Source organism: Myzus persicae, unplaced genomic scaffold (genome assembly GCF_001856785.1).
Source record: "Myzus persicae strain clone G006 unplaced genomic scaffold, MPER_G0061.0, whole genome shotgun sequence".
Lineage (NCBI taxonomy): Eukaryota > Metazoa > Arthropoda > Insecta > Hemiptera > Aphididae > Myzus > Myzus persicae.
In genome coordinates this window covers 325,535-340,415 of record NW_019103911.1, presented here as the reverse complement: position 1 = coordinate 340,415, position 14,881 = coordinate 325,535, and the positions used below count along the sequence as shown (strand labels likewise).

General features: G+C 30.4%; 1 protein-coding gene across 4 annotated transcripts in view; it reads left to right on the top strand.

Annotated features, from left to right (window-relative positions):
• The first annotated feature begins 4,096 nt into the window (after positions 1-4,096).
• Positions 4,097-14,881, top strand: part of LOC111036220 (myb-like protein AA) — a 54,019-nt gene continuing 43,234 nt past the window's right edge. For 2 of the 4 annotated variants that reach the window (XM_022318169.1, XM_022318167.1), the window contains exons 1-2: positions 4,097-4,452; positions 9,134-9,235. In XM_022318169.1, the coding sequence (XP_022173861.1) occupies positions 4,434-4,452; positions 9,134-9,235 (121 nt within the window). In that variant the 5' untranslated portion in view covers positions 4,097-4,433. The remainder of the gene's footprint in view (positions 4,453-9,133; positions 9,236-14,881) is intronic. The other 2 variants (XM_022318170.1, XM_022318168.1) reach the window with 1 other exon arrangement.

The following is a 14,881-nucleotide window of genomic DNA, read 5'->3' as shown; positions in this document are numbered from 1 at the left end:
AGATAAATACTTATACTTAACTAAATTAAATTCATATTTTTTTAAAAAATATAATCATGATTTTACCAAGACACGACAGATGCGACCAAGGAGCGCCAACTTTTTAAGACATATATGTGTGTGTGTGTAGGACTATATGAGGTATATAATATAAATATAGCTACATGGGAGGTATTTTTATTGTTTACCGACTATATCACATAAAATAAATGTATTATAATCATACCTATCACCTATATGTCTATATATATAATGACAATTATAATGTACCATTTACTTACCCCAATCATAAACCCTGGTAGCTATACACACTACACAGACTATCATACAATAAAGTTTGGAATCCTAAACATATATATAGTTGACATCATCGTGTTGAGCAAACAATGTTATATGGTTAATTGAACATCATTAAACAGTTACAAGTTACATGGTATAATTAAACATTTATAACCATTAAACATATACAGGGTGATTTTTTAAGCATACTCACTCCATATAGGTATATGCTTAAATTACGCATATATTCAAATTCTGATTTTTGGAATTTTTAAGTGTAGTTAAATACGATATTTTCGTGTACTTAGATTTTTCACAACATTTAAGAATTATCCTGTGGCGATACCAACTTTTGTTTTTCAAATGACAACCTATATGTCTTAAAGCAAAATGTGGTCTGATAATTTTTCTGAAAACTTTAGCATATTGTAATCGAAATTTGAACCAAAACTTTCTTAGTTATTCTCCTTCACATACCTAATTATTAGATTGGAATTTTATTAATTTTTATTTACTTAAGCATAGGTAGTAAATTCTACGATAATAATGTATATTTTAAATTATTATAAAAGCAAATTTAAAAACTTTCTCTCCTCGTTCCTTTTCTAGAATCGACCCATGCTTTACCTTCAGCATGCCCTAAATTTATAATAAACTATTTTATTAAGGTACCTGCTATTATACCCTCATAATAGTATAGGTACCAGGCTACCTATATACAACAACAACATATATATAACATTAATTAATACAATTTTAATATAAAAATTGGTAATGGGTTTATTAAATGCATAATATTTAATACATAAATAATATATATATGTGCTTGTAGTGCAGTTTTAAAATATTATGTATAGAACCGAGAATGTATTAACATTATATAAATTTACATTTACATGTAAACAAAAGTGTATAAAAATGTATTTTTAATACTATTTTGTTCATATATAGTTGTATTATTGGTACTGAATAATTATTTGTATTTTATAGCATAATCCTTATAATACCTTATAGACTATCTATTATATAATAATAATATGTATCTATTGTACATTTGTACCTATACCTAATGTTTATTGTATAAATATAATCTATAATATACAAGGATACATATTATTATACAATATGTGTGATATATAATGTTTATAAATTTATAATTATTTATTTAATGGTACATCAATTAAACACGTTACGTAAAAAATTGTAATTAAATATCTTTATGTTTGTTTTTTTTTTTTTTTTTGAGAGTTAATAATGCTTCGACAACTGAGGTCATTATAGTCTACAGAATTTACAAATATTTTCACATTATTTCACAATTTTTACAATAATCTTAATTCTATTTAGGGTAGGTACAAAATGTTAAACTTTTAGAGGAAATTGATAATGACAATTTTCTATGAGTAACTTTGATAGACCTATATATGTCCGTGAAAAACTTGAAGATATTTCCCAAGTTTTCCTCTTCAGGTGCTCGTTTTATAGTGTGTTTCCAGACTTTGTACTAGGCTGTTGAACTATTGGGGTATTCTATATTGTGATGTGTTAGATGGTCAGTTGTTAGTCAGAGTTCGAAAATCGGGCAGTCTTCTTTTGTTATGAGATGCAAGTGTATTAAACTGGAATGTCCCATCCCTAGTCCTTGTGATAACTTGTTTACATTTTATTTTACCTGCATAATAACTTATATCGTGCAAATTTATGTATGAATATTGTAGGTATGTACAGATTATTTTTTATCTTATAATAATAAAAAAAAAATACATTATTAAAATTCTTAAAAAGTTTAAAGTAATAGTCAATAGATAGGTAGGTACTACTTGTTGCTATTACCTACATTATAAATAAAAAACGTATATATCAATAAATGTATTTAATGTACTTATATACCTATTTACAGTATATTATAAAGTATCTATATAGAATATGAGGAAAACACTTAATAGTTAATACCTATAATACCTGCATGTGATGCATTATCTTACGTTGATGCGTATTTAAATTATAATATATTTATGCTATAAATTAAAATTATTATGATGGTATATGGTAGTATACTGCTGGTTATACCTACACCTATTATAATATAGCATAATACATTTGAATAAGGATGTACGATACACATTATACATATTATATTATGAAGTTTAAAATCTGCAGAATGAATTAAACTCATATACCTATAGCATGCAAGCAAGTACATATAACTATAAACACCCATTTATGTAGGTAATTGGCAATATATGCATTTAATTAAACAGGTAGTAATGTTGATATCAGTTTCTATAAAATAACGTATCTTGTAAGTATGGAACATTATTTAGATTTATTTAATAACGATTTATATGTGTTTTTATTTGATACAATAGAGATTTCTACCAAATATATTATCTAATAATATAATTTGCATTAATTGTACCCATGGTATTAAAACAAAACAGTATTGTTCCAAGAAATAATTTCTTTGAGTTTAAAACCTTATACTGTGACCTATCTACTTACATATATATACCTATATTCATATATTTATACCGATATTATGTAATATTTCAGATGGTATAAGCTGTAAATATTTAAGGTATACCTACTGTTACAATTTAAATGTCCAAAGACAATAAAAATATAAATATACTAATTCATATTACACTATATCTATATTTACGAATTAAAAAAAAAAAAACATGTATATTTACTAACATATGCTTATACATCACTCGCTAAAAATTTAGAGAAATATACCTAAATATATGTTAAATTACATAATATCTAAAACCACGTATATTAAAACACTAGCTATTATAGGTAGGATTTTAAGCATACTACTGCAGGTTATATTTGAATTTGCGTCTGGAATTGTAAACTTGTACATTTCACGTAAGTTTATCGTATATATTCTAGGTATAGTCATATAAATATATTACATATAATATCATATAGGTATAGATATAGGTAGTATATACGGATATATTTACCTCTATATATCTATGTACTTACAGAAGAGTTATGTGAGTATAAATAAATACATTATACAACATTTTGCGGGGATTGAATGTGCATTTCGAGGTTAGATATTGAAATTTGACATTATTATAATATATAGATAGGTTGGTGTAAAGGTGTATAGGTATATAGGTATATCACGCATGATTTTATAATATTATTTTATTTTCAAAATTGTATTGGGTATAAACACGTATAGCAATGTGTTGCTGTAGCCTGTTGGTACCTATCGTATAAATAAACTATATACAATATTTACGAAACGAATCCGTATATAGAGGTACCTACCTACCAATGTTATAACATAATGAATAACTGAAGTTTTTTTAGGTAGGTACCTATTATACACTTATGTAAATAAAGAAGGTATGTATGGTATCGATATGTATATGGACGAGTGGTAGGTAGGTATATATTGGTATCGCAAAACCGTTTTCTCGTGACCAGAGAAAAAAATAGGGGCGCGATGTCATCACGTCTGACATAAATCGAATCCGCCCAAACACTAACCGCCGCGTGTGCATTAGTAACGCGTTTTTGTGCGCATTTTTTTCCGTTCCAAATTCTCACCGTTAAGACGATGCCCGCCACTGCCTCCGCCAAGTGCGACCCCGGTCGGGGTATCGAGCAGCGGGCGCGGTCGAGCGACCGGCGCGATCGATGCGGCCAACGAATGGTAGGGCCAGAACACGCCTTCCGAGGGCGGCGCTCGGCACGCCCGCCCGCCGAACGATCGTGGCCCGTCGGTGAGGCTCGGCAGAAGTCGCCCGCCAGCCCGCCGCCGCTCTACCGCAGTACCGCCGTCATCGTCAGTACGTCGCAATCATCCGTGCGTGTCTGTCGTCCGTTGTAGTGCATCTTCCCGCGTTCTCATTCTTTGTCCGTTCGCTACCCAACACAGCCATTTCACAGTGGCTCTGGTCTGTCGTCGCCAAGTCGAACGTGTGTCCAGCTTAAATTTCGTAGCCATGATCCGAAGAGCTGGCAAGTGCGGTCCGAAAAACGTATACGGAATGAGAAAAATAATAAAACAGTAAATTCCTCCAAACCCGTTGTCCGGCTGCAGGGTATATAATAAGAAGAAAAAATAAAATCAGAACCCGATCCCAAATTTCGTTCTCGTGCGGTGCGGTGGTGGCACCAGACCCGCGGATATGGCGTTCTTCTTTTGTGGTATTGTTGGAGATTTACGTTACTTGTATTATATTTTTTTCTAAAACGTCGTTGTTGTTGTTGTTATTATTATTGTCGCGTACACTATTGGTTGGACGACGTGTTTCGTACTGCGGGCCGAGTTGTATATATATATTACTCTGTATAATGTGTTATTATTAGGTCGTATTATATACGTATGGTCGTGTATACATATATATGACATATGTATATTATATTATATACAGTGTGCGTGTGCCAACAACACTATACTGGCGTTGATTACGTGAATACTAGTTTTTAAAGTAGTTGAGAAAAGAAAACCGTTGTAGACAGACCGCTGCAGCTGCGACCGTGGTTTTTCGAAAGTAAAGTCGACGCGTGAGCGCCGTCGAGAGGGGAGAAAAACACGACCCCCCCTCTAGGGCCATCCCAAAATTCGCCCATTTTATGAGGTTCCCTTGTATGGAAGTGCAGCGTTTGTTTTCGTCTCAAATTTGTGCCAATGTATACATAATTTATGCATGACAGTAGGTATCGAAATGCAGTATACATGCACTTGCTCGGTTGAAACTGCAGTTGAAGTTGTACGCGGATCGGGTCGAGTCCATCGCGGATAGAAATCCCTCAGGCGTCTGTTGCCCAGTCCTCGCGCGTGCCGTCGAAAACGGTTTAGGTACCTACGCGGAAAACCCGCGATGTAATTTATCTCGTTTGCGGGCGGGCACGTGCACGCACGGGTAATGCATACGAAAATGTGTTATGTAAATGTGTTTAAATACGTATACCCATAATATATATACCCACCTATACGAGTGGCTACGACGTTTTTTTTATTTATTCCGTCGCGGTTTGTACCCAAGTGCGGTATAGACTGCGTCAGTGCGCGCCGTGATGCACTGGCTGCGACGACACTATAATATTGTATTATATTATATACGTTTATATTATATTGTTTAAACAACTTACTGAATGGATGTTTAATTTATTATTATGCGTATTATACGCGACGGACATGTATGTAGACGTCAAGCGTGCTATTATTATTACGCTTCGATATTGGACCTATTTATAAATTATAATTCCTATCTATAATGCCACTTTGGACGTTTCGCCACCATTATTGTTCTTGTTATCATATCGTTCGGTCAACGGTATAAGATAATAATAGACATTATATTATGTTAAACGTATGGTTCGTTAGTTTTTTGCTCTCGTATCATATAGTCGTATGATAATGTCGTTCGTTTGATAACTCAACATATTTTGTATATAATTCTGAGATTAACATTCGGCGGCTTTTTGTTGATTATTTCCCTATTTAATATAATACAATATTACAATCTCCTCTGCCCCGGACGACGGACCAGACAGGCTCCGGCCGACACTGTTGAGTGTTGAGCCCGACCACAGAGGAGTTATCGCACGCACACACACACGCACACACATGCTTGACTTGAACGCCCCCTCTCCCCGTCGCTCACTCCTCTACAGTGTCACTCTCCCGACTCCCACAGTTATGCGCTGCTCACACAGCCCCATACGGAATAACAATAATGACTCGTATACGACACACACATCGCGTCTTGTATATTATGTTTATTTCGTCGACTTCCAAATTTATATTTAAATATTTAGCCAACTTGAAGTTTTTTCATTGTTTTTATTTGATTGTATTAACGTTTAAAGGTAGCATACATTTCTGTTTTGTGCCAACTGTCTTTAACCGTCTAACATTTACAATGGTTCAACATTAAGTTATGAATTTGATTTGTATTATATAATACAAATTTTATGCAACATTTTTTTCGATGAAATTGGAATTATTTCGTTACGTATCAATTGGATAAAATAATTTGATTTAAAATTACAATTGAATATAGTTATTCTAATTAAATATCAAAGAAAATTGATTAACCATCATCGTGCTTGGTTATTGATAATATTTTAAACTAAATTTGTTCGTTTCTTTTTTCGATTCTGACATAAACATGTGTCGTGGGCGAAAACAAATCAACGAATTTAATTAAGGATTACACAAATTAAGCCTAAAGATACCATAAATATAATATACCTATACTACTTATATGTATTTATAATATAAAATTTAAACATTGTAAAAATGATTTACTTTACTATCATACATTATTTGAATGTACTTTGTGCTTTGAAATCGAATTCATTTGTAAAAAGTTTAAATGTAGATATTTTTAACGAGGAACCCAATACAAAAATCTGACCATTAGATGCTTTGAAAGCATTATTTCGCTATGGATTTATTTTGGATACTTTACTTTCGGAAAATGTGAAATAATATAACTTTTGGATATGGGCCTACACGTCTTAATTACATATATATATAATAGTAATAATATATATAATTATATATATATAATGTATATGTATTATTGATTTTGTGAACTAAATTGTTATTATTTACCTATGGCTTAATAATATTATACACCTAAGTAATATAAGTGCGGTACTATTAAACTTAAAAAATAATTTGTTTTGATATTGTATTTTTCACAAAAAGCATAGCCTGTAGGTACTTAATTAAATATAAATTAAACTTAGTAAGTAAATACCTACAAGAATATTGTTTTAATTATAGTTAATAACTCTGCTCTTGCCATTACTGCATCGCATTACATAACATTGAATCATACATTTGTTGATATATATACTATATATATATTTAATTTTATTTCAGAAGACCATATCATACACAAAATACAACTATGTTTGATTAGGAAGTATCTATATTTATAATACACCTATACCACCTTTATCAATATCTTTTTCAAATTTACCAATTTAAGCAGGTAATCACTTATTATAAGCTATACCTTCCTAGATACCTATTATCTTTATTTTTATTATAGTATAAAATATAATATATTTATGCACAGTATTAACATATGTAGGTGTGATAAAAGTTGACTTGAATCTGTATTTTAATTTTTTTTTAAATTAAGGCTTCAAATACATAGTTTATTAGCCTTTAATTGTTTACATCATTTAAGGTTACATTTCAGTTTCGAACATTTTTTTTATTTAACTTAATTGTGGTGTGTGGTATTGTTGATCAATGGTCCTTTATGTTCACCGTGAGCTCGGCTATCTTGTTGAAGTTGGTTATTCTTTTTCCTTGTCCGTGGCCGAATGCTTCTATGGATGAGGTGGTGTTTATATTTGATTTTGTTCGGGCGTTCTGATAAGTGGGGCATTCTAAGAATACCTATATGTTTGACGGTGAATTCACTGAGACGTGTTTTGCACCTGGGTTTGGACTCAAATTTGTATTATATTATATATTTCATTATAATCATTATGTATTCATTGATACAATTTTTCTCGAATTATGTCTATATGAAAATATTGATTTTTATATTGTTTATCAGTTTCTGTTCTTTTATTTATGTTGTGTGAATACTAAATATCACATTGTAAGTAGATTTTTATAATGTTCCATAGGTTATTAATTGTGATCGAAACATTGGCCTTTAGCAGTATAAAATATAATCTAATCCATTCACTCTTTACGATTTACTCGAAAAAAATAAATACATTAGGTATTTCATCATTGTCTTTATTTTATTATAGGTATTAAAAGAAATTTAATTTAAAAAAAAATCAAAAACAACATTTTTACCTTTATATTCTTAATATTATTAAATTTTGAAGTACAATAAATTATACAATATTCATTAATGTAGGTACTATAAATTTAAAATAACAATAATTAAAAAAAATTACATGCATTAATCATTTAAACTTTTATATGCAATCGTTTAGGTACCTAAGATAGGTGCCTAGGTACAAAGACCCGATGTTGGACATTTGTCTTGCACTTCACATTATTTGGTGCAAAATCGTAAATTGCATTGTTTTATACTACTGTATGATACATTAGTATTATTATTATTCGTAATAAAATGTAATGCAATGAATAAATTATTAGACGTAAATTTTTGTTTAGCATAATTGATAATGTAAATATTGATTTGTATAGGACTTTTTAAATGTTCAAGTTCCTAATAACAAAAATAAATGATAAATAATTGTTTTATTTTAAAATTAGAATAAGATTTTATTCCAAAAGTAATACCCAAGTCTAAAACTAAAAACCTGTTGACATTTTTAATCCATCTAAGAATCTATTTAAATTAGGTAGGTAGGTAGGTATAACTTATTTTATTATAACTAAAATATTTTCGTTAACAACAGACTAGTTCACTATTTTGTTTAAATTCATTTAAACTAAATTTAACTAACTCACAGTATAGAACACATGGTGTTCGTAAATTGATATAAACGCGTAACTGTGAAAGCGTTCAAATCTACTGTTGAATTTTTGGTATTCAGGGTAGACCGACCTGCGATCTTTGAAAAGAAAAACGCACTAAACTCCTCCCAGGACCCAGACCGGCTTCTGCTCGTCTATAATGGTTACAATGTAATTTATATACATATATATTAGTATATTCAAGAAGATCTAGTCGTACGATTGTACGTACGGAAGAGTCTTTGTTAAAGGTGTATACTGTATAACCTATACATTATCCGTTTATCCGGAGTGAGTTTCAGAAGTACCTATACGTTTTATAATAATATTGTTCGACGTAAATAAAAATTCCAAAAAACATTTCTACTTAATGTAAATTTATTTATTGTTTTTTTTTTATACATATTGCTGTAGCTTCGCCCGGTAATGCAACCGAACAACTCATGACTCAAGGTGCGTTCAAAATTCGGTCCGGACAAGTTGGTACACCTATGGTTCAAAACGGCGATCCTAATCGTGAGTAAACACCTATTTTTGTGTTTCATATATTGATAATTAATAATATATTATATTTTAACTAATCGCCGTTCGGGTGTCATCGGGGATAGTACATTATATTGTATAATATCAATTCGTCGACAATGTTCACGTGTCTTATGCGAAGATAAAAAAAAAAAACAAACGAAATTGAATAATAATAATATTATCATCCGATCATCGTATTTCCATCGGTGGTACAAATATAAAATGCGAATGCAACTACAACGCGTGTGTATAGGGTGTGGTCCGTTTAGGATTTACCTATATTATACATCGTGAGTCACTAGCATGCGAGGGCGCAAAACGGCAAAACATATACAGTGCATAGCATATTAATACATCCCGCTAACTCGTTCACCCCTATACACAATATTCGATAATTTATACACTGTACATATTCGCTGTACGTATATATAGTATACGGCAGGGTGTCGTTCTGTGGCGTTTTTCCACGTTGGCTGTGCGAAAGGGTTATTGAACGAGAAAAACACTTCGGCCCACTCAGCTATGCATATGCAGGCCTGTCTCTTGGGCACAAGCACGTCATGCATGGCTTTAAGGTAGCAAAATTAAAAAAATATCGGTAGAGAAGAATGACATTAAAATGTCCGCATTAGGGCATAAAATTTCTGCAATCGGGCCTGTGTATACGAGGCTATCTATTATGTATGAAATATAAGGTCGCTGCAGAAATATTTGATTTATCCCTCGTCTCTCCTATAACTATATGTATATAGGACCAAAATATAATACTCCTGGCACTGTACTCATACAAAACGGCGTGCGTTATTATATATTATTATTATTATTATTATGCAACTCTTATATTCCTCTGGTCGGGACAGGTGAAGTGGCCATTAGTTTTGCGTCGAGGCGAACCGCCGCCGCCATAACATACGTATATATAATAATCCCTCGGCGTGTCCGTCATGAAACCCCAACTTCTTCCGCAACGTCACGTCGTTGTTTTCCTCGTAGCGGCTGTAAGCGCACTGCTGTAAAAGCATTAATTTTTAATCACTCGTAATTAGCGTGATTATACAGATGTGCGTCCAGTAACTATTTTGCACCAACATCGTACTCTGTATACTATGGATTCTATGCGTGTTTAGCGATCCGTCTGCCTATATATTATATTTATCTATAACATATGAATTATGTATGTACTAAACTATTACTTAAGAGACTTCCAATTATACAGTTGTTATCATCTTGTGTTTTTACATTCACTCTAGAACCCGGATTAGTTGGGGACCGGGGTACTTTAGTATTTAAAGAACGTAAGTTAAATTAAATATATTTTTTAGTTTTTAAATAAGTTTGCTTAGGCCTGTACGTTATAATATATCAATATCGATTTATTATAATTGATAAATTATCGAATATTATATTTAAACTTAGTGTTATATATCTTACTATATCTACCCATGACTTACTTATAAAATGATGTTCCTTTGCAAATCGCAACCAACTACAATGAATTGACTTCAAGCAAATATGTTACAGTTCTTTTGATTGTTCTGTTATTATTTTGTATTCGTTTTTCTATACGATGTATAAGTATACGATTATATAGAATATAGTTATAACGCACAGATAAAGTATCCGATGCAGTCAATATAGAGTACACGAGTACACGATCAAACACTGTATAACATTATATTTAATAGTAATTTGTGTTTCACATAAACCCATAAAATAATAGAACGCACGTTCCACATTTTCCGTCACTCTATACAACAGTATACACATTCTATATAAACATGTAGGTGTTGTCTGTTTTTACAATATAGGTGATTGGAATGTATTTAACAAGTAGTTTTTATTTTGTTATTTATAATATTGTCTATTTTCAAATGTATTTATAATAGCTGCAAAGCATTTGAATTCTATGTAAATATATACATATTTATATATACACAGATAATAATGAAAATTATATTTTGCAATCTACTATATTTCAACCCTCCCACAAAAAGGTCCCTAAGGGCAATAGCTACATAAAAACGAAAAACCTATATAGAGGGGAATGTTGTGTCCCATCTGGTTAAACTCTTGGTTCCGCCTATATAGCCTACGCGTTTACATTATTCTGAACGTTATAGTCAATGAGCTAAAGAAATTGTATTTTTCAATCATATTTAAAAAAAATAATTAAAACATGATTTATAAATATTAATCTTCAAATAATTTACTCTAGATAATTTTCTCCGAATATTAATTATTTCTTCAATTATCAGTTTCGACTCGAATGAAAAAAAAATATGAATTATTTTTCACTATTACCTATATTGAATATTAGTTTATTAAGTAAATTTTGTTATAATTATGTATTCAGTACTTTATAATATCACTCGTAATAATTGTCTTAAATTAACTCGTAGTGTATAGCACTGTAGCTTGGAAACAATTATTGTATTATCCGTGTTTGATATTCAGTCGGTCCGGTGGTAACAGGGCTACAACATTGCCTTGTATACAACAACGTACTGTTAACATTCCTTTTCCGACTATAATCTAATTCAAATATGTAAAGGTCGCCGTTTGTAGAAACTGGCAAACAATCGAATCGTTGTTATCGGGCAAACAAGTGACCTAAAGGGAACACAAAAAACCCCTCGTCAACCATTTCAGAGATATTATCTAACGTACTCAGCCTTATACAAACAGGTTTTGGTGTCCATATAGTAAAAACGTTTTAGAGGGATAAGTCACTTATTTTTTAATTATATTCTATACGGTAACTTAAAAGTTATAACTTATCTTCTGTTCAACACGAATAAAAATAAAAATACAATTTAAATAATAATGCTGCAACTTAAATAAAAATAATGGGATTTTAAGTACAGATTTATTTTGAGTTGTCATATTTTTATGAAGGTTAAATTGTATCCTCATTTAAATTAAGTACTGTACTTATCATTAATAAATTGTAATCTTAATAATAATAGGTTGTAAAAAATATATTAATTTCAGGGAATCATATCAAGTTATATTGGTACCTAAAGGTTTACTAATGTAGTAGGTATATTTGCAGTAAACAAAATGATGCTTGCCAAATGAATTGTCGAAATATATATTACATTAGTTTTATTTCCTTTTGGTGGCTTCTTCCCTCAAAAATTCAAATGTAAAATATACTCTTTGTCACATTTGCTTATTATTCCGTGTAATAATAGATTCTACATTTCTTATATAAAATAAAAAAAATATTTAACTTTTATATATTTAAACAATATACTATCCCTTATTTAGGCAAACATCGAACAAACAAATAACTTGATAAAAACTATCAATTTAAATAAAATATAAAATATATACGCAATATAAATATGTATAAGTAATTAAATTCCCGGCTCTAATACCTAACTTTCGTCATAATTAGAGTAGGAGTTCATTAATCCATTTGCCTGCATCTTCGGTGATGTTGTGTAGATCATCCAAGGAATGGGTCGCATTTGTTGATTATAATATGCATTCGTCGTTTGTTTGGTTGCTTCGTATTCATATTGTTATTGTTCTGAGTCTTTGATATTGTATTTTTTTTGTGTCACTAACTCACAGAACATCTTCTCCGGTCTAGTGGATCAATTTAATATTGCCCATTTTTTTATACCGATGTACCGGAGTGTATTAACTATTAAGTTTTTGTTCAAAACAGTCTGATGTTCCCATGATAGCCATTTTTTCATACACGTCTTATTTTCCTTCTGTAACTTTTCAATAGTCTACAACCAGAGCAGTGTTTTTAATTTAAGGTGAAGTTTTTTGGTTACGCAAAATTGAGTTTATTGGTAATTTTTGGTTGTTTTTCGTTTAGTAAATTTGACTTTCAGAGATTCTTCGCGTTTTGGTGTAGGTGGTGGAATGTTACTGACAATAATATATTGGTCTTTGAAAAGCTTTGTGTAGGTCGAAGGTAGGTATATAAAAACTTGAAAAGTGATATTCTTATCTAATTATCAACTTTGTTATGATTATTAGTTTTTAATTTGAGAATATGGATTTTAATTTTATTTCAAATGTATTATTTTTCTTGATTTAAGAATCAGAACTCAACGTTCAAGTAGTTATTTTATGAATGGTTTGGTAAGTGAATCTTGTAGATATTAAAAAAAAATTATACATTTTGTTGAATTTTTTCCATTTTTGTTTGTTATAAATAACTAAATTATAATTATAATATTATATTACAGTAAATGTAAATCAAATAAATTTAAATTAAAATTTTTTGTAGACTAGGTACATATTGGTTTTGTTTTCGTTGATATTGTTTGGGCTGCAAATTAAATTTTAAAATTGTGTTGTCCACTACCTGTTTATTATGTGATAAGTAGGTATAGATAGGTTAAACTCAGATTGTAGATACTACACCGAAACTTAAATTTTAAAATCTCGATGTTTTTTCATAATAATGGAGTTCATGTATCTACTTTTTTGTATTGAATTGTACGAAATGGTAGCAGAAATTTTCAGTAGCATGGTGGCTTTTTCACTTCTATATCTTAATTTTAAGCACTATATTTCATCTACATTCTACAGCCTGCTGTTATAGGTATATTATATTTTGTCTCTATTAAAATAATATAATATATGTTAGGTGTATTACCAGTACAAAATTAGACTCTAAATTTAAATGCACGTGTTTTCATAATGAAATAATTTTAATTGTATATTATTGTGTCTTTAAATATGTAGTATAGTATAATATAATATTTTATATTTTACACTTCGTTTATTAAAATTTGTATTTATTTTGTTGTTTCTAACTATTAGTCTTAGTCATCCCAATTCTTGTTTCATTACGTGCCCGTATAGTTATATAGTAGGTAGTGTGTGTCTGTGTCAGCCAGATGTACTCGTATGTAGTCTACTAAAATAACAAAGGAGACGCCTAAATTTTTACTTCTTTTTCCGGATAAAACAATTAAAATTGAACACTAGGTGTATACATAATTTGAACTCAGTATAAAATACAAATTTATAATATATTATGAAGCCTTGTAAAAATAAAAGTAATATGTAATAATATAATATGGCAGTTGTGGATAGTGAAAAGAGTATAGCCTAGCCTATAATTTAGCCAGTTATTGTGCTATACACTGCGCCCACCCCCGCCGATCTCATGCTGCGCCTTCGTAATTTACGACAGATATATATATTTTTTCATCCCGAGTACTTACTACTTCCCAGTGGTGGGAGTCAGGGTCTGCTGTCGTCTGCGTCATTATTGTGCGTATACGTGTGTGGATATATGCAGCATGTTGTATATTTTTGTGTTCGAGTACGTATTACGTTGTATAGGACACCGATTCAAAGATCTCTTGTCGTTCTAATAACATGAGGTTTTTTGATGACCCGTGATATACGAAATTATTTTATATTGGTTTCGTGGAGTTGATTTTCTTATAAAAAAAAAATGTAATTATTATAAATGATAATTTAATCCCCAGCAGAAATGTTACTGATTATATTATATTTATCATTAATAGTTCAAGGTGTTCATATTTTTTAAAATGTACTAATTTATTGAAATATAAAATCGTTTATTTTACAGTTGTACCTATATTAAGGATATACGGTTAATATTTTTTCTGGAACTTTACACTAAATACCTATTAT